Raw genomic sequence first — 13,308 nt, 5'->3', positions numbered from 1 at the left:
AGGTGCTGGTGCTTCCTGGGGTCCCAAGAGAGTTTAGAATGTTCTGCAGTCAGAAACCTCTCCTTCATTTTTGGTCCAACCAATACACTTGGAGGCAAGAGAAACTTGTTTTTATTTTTATATTTAGGTTTTTTTTGTTTATAAAGATGTGTATTTAAATAGCCAGATCCTTGATTTGAAAGGGAAAGTATCTAAGATTTATTGTTTTTTAAGCATCATTTATCCCTATCTAAAGAAAGATTTGCCTTATGTGTAGCAAAAAAGTTATGAAATTGTCCTTGGCTTCATGATGACACACGAAAATCATTAACATTCTCTAACTGAACAATGTATGCCAGGATTATTGTGTTTTTGGTGGTGTTGCTAACATTAAGTTCTGCAATATAAAGATAATAGCTGAGAGAGGAGCCACTGGTGGAGAACGGGAGTCTCTTCACAGAACCAATATCTCTCCCATCTCCACTGGATGCCCATCCACACAGACCACTGTCATTCAGTAATATGCTTCTGCACCTACACCAGATACTTTATGAACAATAAAGGAATGGGGAAGGGGAAGGAGAAGGAGAAAGAGTAAAGGATACTGTACCATCAGAACCTGGTGGAACCATAATGGGGTTTTCCACATGAGAATGTCTGCTTGGTCTGTAAGAGCAGAGTTTGGAAAAAATAGCAGGTCTGTTCTTAGCACACACTCCTGTCTGTTGCTGGCACATATCATTTGTATCCAGGAGAATAAGTGCATTTTGGGTTACAAGCCTCTGGTGGCATGCATCTGGTTCTATGGCCATCTCTCTGGAGAGTAGCGCAGGGACTGCCTTTCCAAAACCTTTACTGCCTGCAGAGGAGCAAATATTGTCATCTGTATACAGGGGACATGGCCCTCAGAGCTGGGACAAAAAGGTCCCCTATTCTTTGCTTCTGTCCCTGGTTGGTCCCTTAATCCCTCAAGGGAAGATGTAGAGTGGACACTCTCCATTTGCAGAGAGGCTGAGTCTGGCCAGCAGCTGTTGTCCCTGGACCTCGTGGCCCTGCAAACTGCCCCAAGTGAGCATCTACTCTCTAAGCCCACTCGCCCTTGTGTGGGCTGGCAGAGAGGGAGCAAGGCCGCACTTGATCTCTCGCAGAAATGCACAAACGCGAGACTCATCCCACCAGAGGCTCCCACAGGCACATGTCCCTCCTCTTCCCAGCTCTCCAGTTCTCTCCAGTTAAGGTACTCATCACCGTTGAAAAAAAATCAAGACAATCTAGTCCTTCACATAGCTTCCAGGGAGCTCGGACTTTCTCTCAGGGGCTCAGAATAATGGGGATATGGGAGCTTTCGAGGTTCCTCCTGAAGGCTGTAGGGGTCCCCGACTGTCACCCTGGCACCAGGTCCCAGGGGGCCTGATGTCATCTTGGCTGGTGCACCCCTTGCCCTCCAGTGTAAGGTGCAGAGAGCTCTCGGCTGAGCAATGTCTGTCTGTGCCGCCACTACTGAGTCCTTTAGAGGCCCCTCAGCCTCCGCCCTGAGCCCGTGCCACTTTCGAGACCCCACCCAGGTCACGCCCTGCACTGCCCGCCACAGCCCTCGTGACCGGGGCCTTGTCCCAGGAGAGGGTGCTCCGCTTCTCCCTGCCTCCTGCCCCATGGACCCTGGGAGGGGCTTGGGGCAGAGGAGAGCAAACCCCTTCCCAAACCCTCGGGGAAAGAGAGGCCGGGGTGGGTCGCGTCCCCAGCTCACTCACAGGGCTGTCCCGGCCAGCCACGCCCTGGAGGAGCCGCCGCCCGCGTGTGCCCATCCCGCGGACTGCTGACCCGGCCGGCGCCGTGGCTCTCCGGGAACAGGCGGCCCCAGAGAGAAGCCCTGGCATTCACATTCAGTCACGCGGAAGGGGACGGTAAGTTCCGAGAGCCGGGCTTTGAAGCACTTGGTGTCTCCCTGGACAAGCTCGGTGCAGGCTACGCTGGCCAGGGCGGGCTGGTGTTGGACGGGCGGGACCCGGCGCTGGACAGAGTGCCGGTGTCTGCAGGCTTGCCTCCGGCTGCACATTTGCGAAGTGTCACTCCATAGGCACTCGACCCGCTGCGGTGCCTGTCCTGAAAAGCCGAGCCCGCGCCTCCGCCCAGGTTTCAGGTCCTCTGCCCCAGCGTGCCACGGAGCCCCGCCCTTCCCTCTGCCCCCTGTCCCCTCCTCCCTTCTACTGTGCCCTGTCCACACCGAGTTGCACCTACCCCCTTTCCACCATCCTCCTCTTTCCCCCCCTTTTCCCTCCAACCATCCTAGGGCGTTTCCAGGCCGCCACCTGCTGCTGCTTTTACCAAGGGGTTAGATGGAAGCCTCCTCCTTCCCTTCTCCCGGATTGACTCTGGGAGCCGCCGGGCCCTTCCCTCTGGGAGACCCTCCACGCCCTCCGGCTAAAGTCCCCTCGCCCAGGCCGGCTGCCAGATGAGGGTGAGGGCTCCTCCAGCTTTCACTGGATTTGCAGGAAGCTGCCAGGCTCTATTTCTCCCTTGGGCGTCTCCTTGCAAACCTTCCCTCAATCCTCTGCTCTCAGTCTTGACTCAGGCTCTTCCTCCGCCTCAGCGGAGCCTGAAGTCTCTTCAGCTGCAACTTCACAAAAGAGGTCTGGAGTCTGCACCGAACTAGCAAACCAGCACCTGGAGCAGCAGCAGGAGACAGAGCTTTACTTGGTGTTTTTATCTATATTCCTAAAACAATAAAAACAGCATCATCGGTAACAACTACAACTACCTTCTAATAGTGATAAGAATGATGATATTACTTATGATAATGATAAATAACAGTAATTGAAATTGTTGATTCACTTATATAGTTTTATTCGTGATGTGCTATAATTTACTTTCAGTAACATACATGTCACTTCTGTTGTAAACATCGGACTCACAACACCCCACCTGAGGAATGAGTATCACCTGTAGACCCTGCTAGTGCAGGCTCTCTCAGCACACCACCCCCAGACCTTCCATCTATCTGGTTGACCTTTTGAGACAACTTAGTAGCCCTGGCACTCATATGATCTGTTTGTGGTCTTGGAAAACAGCTCTGTCTTGTTAAAATTCAAAGGACAACTTCAAGACATTCTCAGCTGTTTGGCTGAATTGGAGCAGGAGAAAATGGCTTCTCAGCAGATCTATGTTTATGTCACTTGCTTTCAGGTTAAGATGTTGTTTAAGCCACAGTAGTTTAATCTACACTTTGGTGAGAATTGTAAATAGCCAATGAATACCAAAAAAGAGATGAAAATTGGCCAACATGTAGGGTACACTATATATGCTTTCGAATTTCTATTAGAGAAATAAAAAATAATGCTGTTGTGCCTTGATTTTCTAAACTGAACCTCAGCTATTTAACAAATTATTTCAAGTCCTTCCAAGTTGCTTCAGAAGCATTCCTGGAGGGGACTGTTCTCAATGGTGAAGAGTACTAGATAAATGAGAATCTCAAAGGAATCTTGCTTCTACCGCACAAGATTCACTGTCCAGAATCTCAAAGGCCCAGGTGAGCTGTATGAGTAGTGTGGTCTAAAGAGGTGCATGGGCTCTGAAGTCAGGCAGAGTTGATCCTAAGTCCCAGCCCAGCCGCTTAGTAGCTGTGGGGCTTTGGACAAGTTCTTTCACTTAGAACAGTCATATACAAACTTCATCTGTAAGAAAAGGCATAATGACATGCACAGAAAAATGGTAGCAGTTCTTCATCTCTTCCTGTGTCTGTCCCCTTTGCAATGCACTTTTACAGCTGTTCCCATGTGGAGGCAGAATCTGTTTCCCAAACCTTGGATGTGGATGACTTCATTCGCTCTGGTCAGTAGAAAGCTGTGAATATGACAGTGTGCTAAACTTGGGCCTAGGCTCAAACAGTCTTGACTGCTTCTGCTTTTTCTTTTAGAACCCTGCCATCTCCAGAACAAGCCCAGGTTACCCTGCTGGAGGATGAGATACCACAGGGAGAAGAACCAAGGTGCCCCAGTTGACACCCAGCTCACCCCCAGAAGCAGAGCTGCCTAGTCAACCAGCAGCTGACCACACAAGCCTGAAGGAGCCCAACTGAGAACAGAAGAATGGCCCGCCCAGCTGAGCCCAGCCTAAATGGCTGACCAGCTCAGTCATGAACTAGTAAGTTTTAGACTGGTTTGCTATGAAGTAATAGCTAACTAACTCACACACCCAGTGCAGATAGGGTGCCAGTGTTCAATGACAGGTCGATTACTATTTTGGCAAATAGTAGACACCCTATAAGTCTTGATTTTATTTTCTTCTTATTTAATGTTGGATCTTCTGTTGGATGGTGTTGAGTTACACAGAAATGCACGTAGACATATATGAATGTGATTGGTGCTTAAACTCACACAGGACTCCAACCACAGGAGGAAACAGACAACCACAGCCTGACCATTAGGGCCAAAGCCAGATTGCAAAATAAGAAATTTGCCTTTAATTTATTCCCTCCACATCTAAACTGTTAGAAGTCAAGGTTGTGGACAGATTTGAAGACATAAGGTTCTCTCCTCCTGGAGCCTCATGTCCTTTGTTCACTGTCTGATCTCTTAAAGGGGCTGGAAAGCAGGTAGGAAGCAGTGGTCTATATGTGGACACTTACTGCTTAAAGCACCCTGCTCTCTGTCTTGGCATGCTCTCTTCCACCACTGGGCCTGAGAAGAGATGTTGGCATGAGGGAGTGTTCCCTCACCTCTGGCAGAAAAGGGGGATTCAGGCCCTTCAGCTCCCTAAGGTCGGGGGAATCAGAGCCATTAGAGCTGCACTCCAGCGTGACAGCCCCTGGCTACGCAGGTTTGTATGCTTACACCTTTTCAGCTTTATGGGGTAATGCAATGCATGCTGTCTGGGGAATGGGCATGCTTGTAGTTTTGACTCTGGCAGTGCAAAGGCAATTTATGTGACCAAAGCATTTGTAACCCAGTAATATGCTGATATAATACAAAGGAATAAATGATAAAAACTATTAAAGTAAATATACATATTAAATATAAACAAACTGCAAAGCCTAAAAAACTTTAAAAAATAAAAAGTGAAATATATGTATAAAAGAATACAAAATTCACCAGGAGCAATTACAGCTCACACCTGTAATCCTAGCACTTCTGAAGCCTGAGACAGAAGTTTGAGATGAGCTAGACTAAGAGCAAGATCCTGTCCCTACAAAATATACAAAACTGAGCCAAGCATGGTGGCACAGGCCTGTAGTCCCAGCTATTTGGGAGGCTGAGGCAGGAGGACTGCATTAGCCGAGGAGTTTGAGTTTGCAGTGAGCTATGATGACATCACCACACTCTAGCCTGGGTGAGAAAGTGAAGCCCTCTCTCAAAAAAAAAAAAAAAACTGTGTGAATATTCACACTGAAAAAATGTTACAAGCACACCTATAAGGGAGACTGATAAGACAATGACAAAATAAAAAGCAATAATTAAAATAAAAAAAAAAAAAAAATTCCTGGAGTGGGACCCAGACATTACTACTGTTTAAACTAATCCAGGTGATAACAGTTACAGCCAAGCCCCCAAACCACTGCTTTAAACTAACATCTTTTGATAAACCAGTTGGAAAATGTTTCTCAAATGAATGTATAATGTTTGATACTGAGTTGTGGCCTCTTATTATTACCTGTATTAATACTCACTTTTTATCACTTGCCAGACTGACATCTGCTTTTCATTTTGTTCCAATTTGACCCAGTTTCACATGTACTGAATGTATACTATGCCCAGCTCTCTGTGCAAAATGCCCTGACCTTGGAAAGCATTATTGTGAGAAAAGAAATTAGCTGGGGAAAAATTAAAGCACGCACACACACATACACACACACACAATTAAAACCACATGACTTAACAAATTAAGGCAAAAATAGAAAGGCCCAAGAGGTCACCTAAAGGTTAGGGCATTAATAGATAGAATTTTCTGATAATGCCATGAGTGATCATGTTTCACTTTTGAACAAACAACAAAACAATGCTATGATCTGGAGATACTAACAGTTTTTGTGCAAATATGTAATATTTCAATTTTTATTGATATATAACACAAACACAAAAAGGCACACACAAATATTCATGTAAGCCTTGATGAGTTACAATTAAGAGAATACAACTGTGTAAATTATAAATTTATATTCCCACCCATAAAAAAGGTACATATACATATCCGAACACATATGAACTCAAGGATCCTACTTTAGTCTACTATAAAGATATCTCAGTATTTTAATTAGCTAGTTTTTTCTACTTAAGGAGAAAATTTATGTCCATCTAATACAGAATGGTTTCTAATAATTCTGATGTTGAAACATACCACATATTTTCATATAAACACTAGAGATTAAGGCATAGCATCAACTAATTTGAGGGCTGAATTACATCAATAACACATCCCTTTCAAACACCTCAAATACTGTCAATACAATAAAGTGTTGACTGTAATTACACCTCTTCAAATAACAATGTTCTTACTCTTTCGAAACACATGAATCAATTTTGTAATTGCTTTGGGTTTGGATTATTCTCTATAATTACTCTGGTTTGGTGTAAAGTTTAGAAGTGTTTGCTTTAGTTCTTCTGTGAATCTCTGATAACTCTGGATGAGTTTTAAACAGTTCCCTCATTTACTGCATCTGTAAAGTTTCTTTCTCTATAATCTTTCTTGTAACCTGTAAATTGTGCATTTTAAATAAAATGCTTTCCTTACTCATTACATGTGTAGAGTTAACCCACTATAAATGCTCTGATGTCAAGTAAGATTTATATGATGATAAAAGGCTTTGTCACATCCTTTACATCTGTAGGTTTTACTCTCCAGAATGAATTCTGTCACATTGTCTAATAGTTGAAGACTGGTTAAAGGACAGGCCACATTCTTTACATATATAGGAGCTTACTCCGGTATGAATTCTCTGGTGCACAATAAGACCATAAGAATGAGTAAAAGCTTTGCCACATTCATTACATTTATATGGTTTTCCTCCAGTATGAATCCTTAGATGCTCAATAAGACTTGAAGGAAGAGTAAAAGATTTACTGCATGCTTTACATTTCTGAAATTTTTCTGCAGTATGAATCTTCTGATGTTGAGTTACGTGTGAACTACGGTTAAAAGCTTTCCCACGTTCTTCACATTTGTAGGGTTTCTCTCCACTATGGATTTTCTGGTATTGAGTAAGGTGTCAACTATAGCTAAAGGCCTTGCCACATTCATTATATCTGTAGTGTTTCTGTCCACTATAAATTCTTTGATGCTTAATAAGAGTTGAAGAAAAAGTAAAAGATTTACTGCATGATTTACATTTGTGAAAGTTTTCTCTAGTATGAATTCTTTGGTACTCAGTAAGATGTGAACTTCACTTAACAGCTTTGCCACATTCTTTGTAATTATTGGTTTTCCCTCCAATATGGATTTTCTGACGCTCAGTAAGATGTGAACTATGGTTAAAGTCTTTGCCACATTCTTTTCATTTGTAGGGTTTCCGTCTGATATCAATTCTTTGAAGCCTACTAAAATTAAAGACTGAGCAAAAGATTTACTGCATGAATTACACTTGTGAAATTTTTCTCCGGTATGACCTCTCTCATGTTGTTAGATGTGAGCAAAGTTTAATGGCTTAATTCTTTACATTTGTAGGGTTTCTCTCCAGTGTGGATTCTCTGATGTTCAGTAAGACTTGACTTATAATTAAAGGCTTTGCCACATTCTTTACAATTGTAGGGTTTGCTTGCAGTATGAATTCTCTGATGCTGAGTTAGGTTTGAGCTACGTTTAAAGGCTTTGCCACATTCTTTACATTTGTAGGGTTTCTGTACAGTGTGGATTCTCTGATGTTCAGTAAGACTTGACCTATAATTAAAGGTTTTGCCGCATTCTTTACAATTGTAGGATTTCACTCCAGTGTGGATTCTCTGATGTCCAGTAAGACCCGACCTATAATTAAAGGCTTGGCTGCATTCTTTACAAGTGTAGGGTTTGCTTCCAGTATGAATTCTCTGATGTTGAGTTAGGTGTGAGCTACGCTTAAAGGCTTTGCCACATTCTTTACATTTGTAGGGTTTCTCTCCAGTGTGGATTCTCTGATGTTCAGTAAGACTTGACCTATAATTAAAGGCTTTGCCACATTCTTTACAATCGTAGGGTTTGCTTCCAGTATGAATTCTCTGATGTTGAGTTAGGTGTGAGCTACGTTTAAAGGCTTTGCCACATTCTTTACATTTGTAGGGTTTCTGTCCAGTGTGGATTCTCTGATGTTCAGTAAGGCTTGACTTATAAACAAAGGCTTTGTCACATTCTTTACAATCATAGGGTTTGCTTCCTGTATGAATTCTCTGATGTTCAGTTAGGTGTGAGCTACGCTTAAAGGCTTTGCCACATTCTTTACATTTGTAGGGTTTCTCTCCAGTGTGGATTCTCTGGTGTTCAGTAAGACTTGACCTATAATTAAAGGCTTTGCCACATTCTTTACAATTGTAGGGTTTGCTTCCAGTATGAATTCTCTGATGGTGAGTTAGGTGTGAACTACATTTAAAGGCTTTTCCACATTCTTTGCATTTGTAGGGTTTCTGTCCAGTGTGGATTCTCTGATGTTCAGTAAGATTTGATGTATAATTAAAGGCTTTGCCACATTCTTTACATTTATAGGGCTTCCCTGTAGAATGAATTCTTTCATGCCTAATAAGACTTGAAGAATAAGTAAAAGATTTACTGCATGCATAACATTTGTGAAATTTTTCTCCACTATGGCCTTTCTGATGTTCAGTTAGATGTGAGCTACGTTTAAAGGCTTTGCCACATTCTTTACACTTGTAGGGTTTCTCTCCAGGGTGGATCCTCTGATGTCCAGTAAGACCCGACCTATAATTAAAGGCTTGGCCGCATTCTTTACAAGTGTAGGGTTTGCTTCTAGTATGAATTCTCTGATGTTCAGTTAGGTGTGAGCTACGCTTAAAGGCTTTGCCACATTCTTTACATTTGTAGGGTTTCTCTCCAGTGTGGATTCTCTGATGTTCAGTAAGACTTGACTTATAATTAAAGGCTTTGCCACATTCTTTACAATTGTAGGGTTTGCTTCCAGTGTGAATTCTCTGATGTTGAGTTAGGTGTGAGTTACGTTTAAAAGCTTTGCCACATTCTTTACATTTGTAGGGTTTCTCTCCAGTGTGGATTCTCTGATGTTCAGTAAGATTTGATGTATAACTAAAGGCTTTGCCACATTCTTTACATTTATAGGGCTTCCCTGTAGAATGAATTCTTTCATGCCTAATAAGACTTGAAGAATAAGTAAAAGATTTACTGCATGCATAACATTTGTGAAATTTTTCTCCACTATGGCCTTTCTGATGTTCAGTTAGATGTGAGCTACGTTTAAAGGCTTTGCCACATTCTTTACACTTGTAGGGTTTCTCTCCAGTGTGGATTCTCTGATGTTCAGTAAGACTTGACCTATAATTAAAAGCTTTGCCGCATTCTTTATAATTATAGGGTATGCTTCCAGTATGAATTCTCTGATGTTCAGTTAGGTGTGAGTTACGTTTAAAGGCTTTGCCACATTCTTTACATTTGTAGGGTTTCTCTCCAGTGTGGATTCTCTGATGTTCAGTAAGACTTGACCTATAATTAAAGGCTTGGCTGCATTCTTTACAAGTGTAGGGTTTGCTTCCAGTATGAATTCTCTGATGTTCAGTTAGGTGTGAGCTACGCTTAAAGGCTTTGTCACATTCTTTACATTTGTAGGGTTTCTCTCCAGTGTGGATTCTCTGATGTTCAGTAAGATTTGACCTATAATTAAAAGCTTTGCCACATTCTTTACAATCGTAGGGTTTGCTTCCAGTATGAATTCTCTGATGTTGAGTTAGGTTTGAGCTACGTTTAAAGGCTTTTCCACATTCTTTACATTTGTAGGGTTTCTCTCCAGTGTGGATTCTCTGATGTTCAGTAAGATTTGATGTATAACTAAAGGCTTTGCCACATTCTTTACAAGTGTAGGGTTTGCTTCCAGTATGAATTCTCTGATGTTCAGTTAGGTGTGAGCTACGTTTAAAGGCTTTGCCACATTCATTACATTTGTAGAGTTTCTGTCCAGTATGAATTCTTTCATGTGTAATAAGACTTGAATATGTAAAACATTTACTGCATGATTTACATTTGTGAAATTTTTCTCCAGTATGAATTCTCTGGTGCTCAGCAAGGTGCGAGCTATTATTAAAGGCTTTGTCACATTCATAACATTTGTACAGTTTCTCTTCTGTATGAATACTCTGATGTTGCATTAGGTGTAAAATATGGTTGCACACTTTGCTGTATTCTTTAAATTTGTAGAGTTTCTTTTCAGTATGTGTTATCTTACATTTTTTTACAATTGATGATTGACTATAGACTTTCTCACACAAATTTATTCCAGAATAGATTCCTTGTTGGTGAGTATGATTCGGTAAGTGGGTAAAAGCCTCTAGACATTTAGATTTGGAAGACCTCTTTTGATAACAGATACTACAATGGAATATAAGATTTGACTGTTGATGAAACACTTTCTTACATTTTTTACATTTGTAATGTTCCCCTGAAATATGAGTATTCTGATGTTTTCTAGGGGTAAAGCCTTGGTTAAAGGATTTTCCAGATTTCTGGCATTGATAATTTCTGTCTCCAATATAAATATCCTGGAAATCCTTTAGGATAGAGCCCTGGCTAAAAGACATCAAAGTTTTATTATAGGTGTGATGTCTTCTCCAAAGATCTATACCCTGATATTGATTAAACAATAATAAATGGGTAAAGACCTTCTTGTAGTGAATGAAATTGTAGATTTTGGCATAGGAAGGTATTATTCTTTGGTGGAAGAATAATAAACTTTTAACAAAGTACACATGAATTTGATCATATTTACAAATCTTCCCTTCATTTTCAAATCTCAGATTTTCAGAGATATTTGACTGTACATTGAATCCAATTCGATATTTTAATTGGTAAAAATCATTATTTGGAACATGGACTAGGTCAGTATTTATATTTTCCAAATTTCTTTTCAGAGAAAAGGTATGTTCCAAAAACTGATGATACTTACTTATGAAAACAGGTGGTTTAGTAGAAGTAACTGGCATGAAGGAAGATTTTTTCCAAAATGTTTTAAGATTTTGACCTCTTTTACCAGTAATGTTTTTATTATCAGTAGCTGTCTTACATTTGTTATGCCCGTTATAAGAACCGTTTTGTTCTTCACACTCACCCTCACTTTCCCAGTCTTCCTTCAAGTGTAAATTTTCAAGGTTACAATTTCCAAATACCCCCAATATCACTTTTTCGATTGGAGTTTCTAGGCACTGTTTTGTCCACAGGACTTGCATGTAATAAGAAAATAAACCTGAAAGATATCAAAATTTTTTTAAATTTTAATTACTATATTTGGGTTAAAATTCTTTACAACAAAAATATGTATAATTATACAAAGCTGTGAACATCACTATGATAGCTGAATTAAAAACCTGAGACACTTGTTTCTCTATATGATATTAACAAAAATGTGTTAACAGAATATCAATTGAGTATTCAATATCCCCAGTGAATGCAAAGCCAAGAAGGGTCAAATTAAATAGAAGAAAATTTATTACATTTGTGCACCACTGCTCAGAGGAATGAGAAAAAATAACTTTCCACTCCTTGTTTCTCCCTCAGGAAACAGAGAAAAGAGTGGAACTTGTGTCCCAAGGCTATAGTTTTTCTAGGACTACCTAAAGAGTTGTTATTGCGTGCTTTAATATGCAGTGCTGAAGGGAATGGAAATATAGTTTAAATGACAGGTTGGGTCCACTGAGAACAAAGATGAATGTTTGTTACAGTAACAGAGAGACTGTAGCACTAATGACATTCGCCAAGGGAGGCAAGAGATTAAATGAGTTCAACAAGAAACAAAGGGAACATTTTTAACAGAAAAACAAACAATAGTACAGAAATAACACGTACTTCTAACATGTTGGAGAAACCCCTGGAATGTCTAATATGGTTAAACTGTGTCAGTTATTCCTTGTCCAAAGATATTACGTGAAGGATGGGATAGGTAGCTGTTTTTTAAATGGCAGAAATATTAACAAAAATCACAAGACATCAAAGAAACATGGCCCAACAGAAAGGCAAAAATGAATTTTCAAGAGACTCTATGCAGTGAAGATCTAAAAATTAGTTTTAAAAGAATTTAATAAATCTATTTTAAAGATGGCCAACCAGCTAAATGAGAACACAGACAACAAAACAAAAAAAGGAAGAAAACAATGCATAACAAATATTCTGGCCAGGAATAGTGGCTTATCCCTGTACTCCTAGCACTCTAGGAGGCTAGGTGAGAGCATTGCTTGAGCTCAGGAGTTCCAGACCAGACTGAGCAAGAGTGACATCCTGCCCCTACCAAAACTAGAAAAATAAGCCAGAAGTGGTAGCACATGCCTATAATCCCAACTATTTTGGAGTCTGAGGCAGGAGAATCGCTTGATCCCGGAAGTCTGAGGTTGCTATGAGCTAGACTAATGCCTTGGCATTCTAGCCTGGGCAAGAGAGTGAGACTCTGTCAAAAAAAAGGAAAAGGAAAAGGAAAAGGAAAAGGAAAAGGAAAGGAAAGGAAAGGAAAGGAAAGGAAAGGAAAGGAAAGGAAAGGAAAGGAAAGGAAAGGAAAGGAAAGGAAAGGAAAGGAAAGGAAAGGAAAAAGGAAAGGAAAGGAAAGGAAAGGAAAGGAAAGGAAAGGAAAGGAAAGGAAAGGAAAGGAAAGGAAAGGAAAGGAAAGGAAAGGAAAGGAAAAGAAGAATTCTATTACTAACAGAGAGGTAAGAGAAAAAAGTAAGATAACTGAATGAAGATTCACTAAAGGTCAATAGCAGACCTGATGTAGCAGAAGAAAAAGGCAGAAAGTGTGAACACGGGTCATTTAAAATTATAGAATAAGGAGAGCAAAAAGGAAAATAAAATGAGGAAAGCTAAAAACAGCCTAAAGGACTTACGGAATAACATCAAGTAGGGCATTATACTGATAATGGGAGCTCTAGACTGAGAGAAAAAAAAAAAAGGAAGAGTACTTAAAAAAATAGGGGCTGAGAAATTTATAAATTTGAGGGAGAAAATCACATAAAATTTAAAGAAGCTCAGCCAACTGTAATTAGGTTTAAAACAAAGAGAACCACAGAAAAACATGTTATACTCAGAAATGTCAAAGTCATAAAGAGAATCTTGAAATCAACAAGAAAAAATGATTTGCCAAATGCAAGAGCACTCCTATGAAATGATATACAAATGTTGCAGTAAAAAATCTTGCAGAAGAGAAAGGTG

The 13,308-nt window shown here is 40.5% G+C and overlaps 1 protein-coding gene across 1 annotated transcript; it reads right to left on the bottom strand.

The window, feature by feature from the left end:
* Positions 1–2,522: 2,522 nt before the first annotated feature.
* Positions 2,523–10,061, bottom strand: LOC123649036 (zinc finger protein 850-like; the record flags this gene model as incomplete). The annotated part of the gene is made up of 5 exons (XM_045566975.1): positions 2,523–2,643; positions 6,807–7,159; positions 7,812–8,584; positions 8,753–9,235; positions 9,488–10,061. Coding segments are annotated over 5 exons (2,304 nt in total), but the record flags the coding sequence as incomplete, so codon positions are not given.
* Between the last annotated feature and the right edge of the window lie 3,247 nt (positions 10,062–13,308).

Source organism: Lemur catta, chromosome 13 (genome assembly GCF_020740605.2).
Source record: "Lemur catta isolate mLemCat1 chromosome 13, mLemCat1.pri, whole genome shotgun sequence".
NCBI classification, from domain to species: domain Eukaryota; kingdom Metazoa; phylum Chordata; class Mammalia; order Primates; family Lemuridae; genus Lemur; species Lemur catta.
Note: the sequence above shows the minus strand (reverse complement) of the source record. Positions and strands in the feature narration are given on the sequence as shown.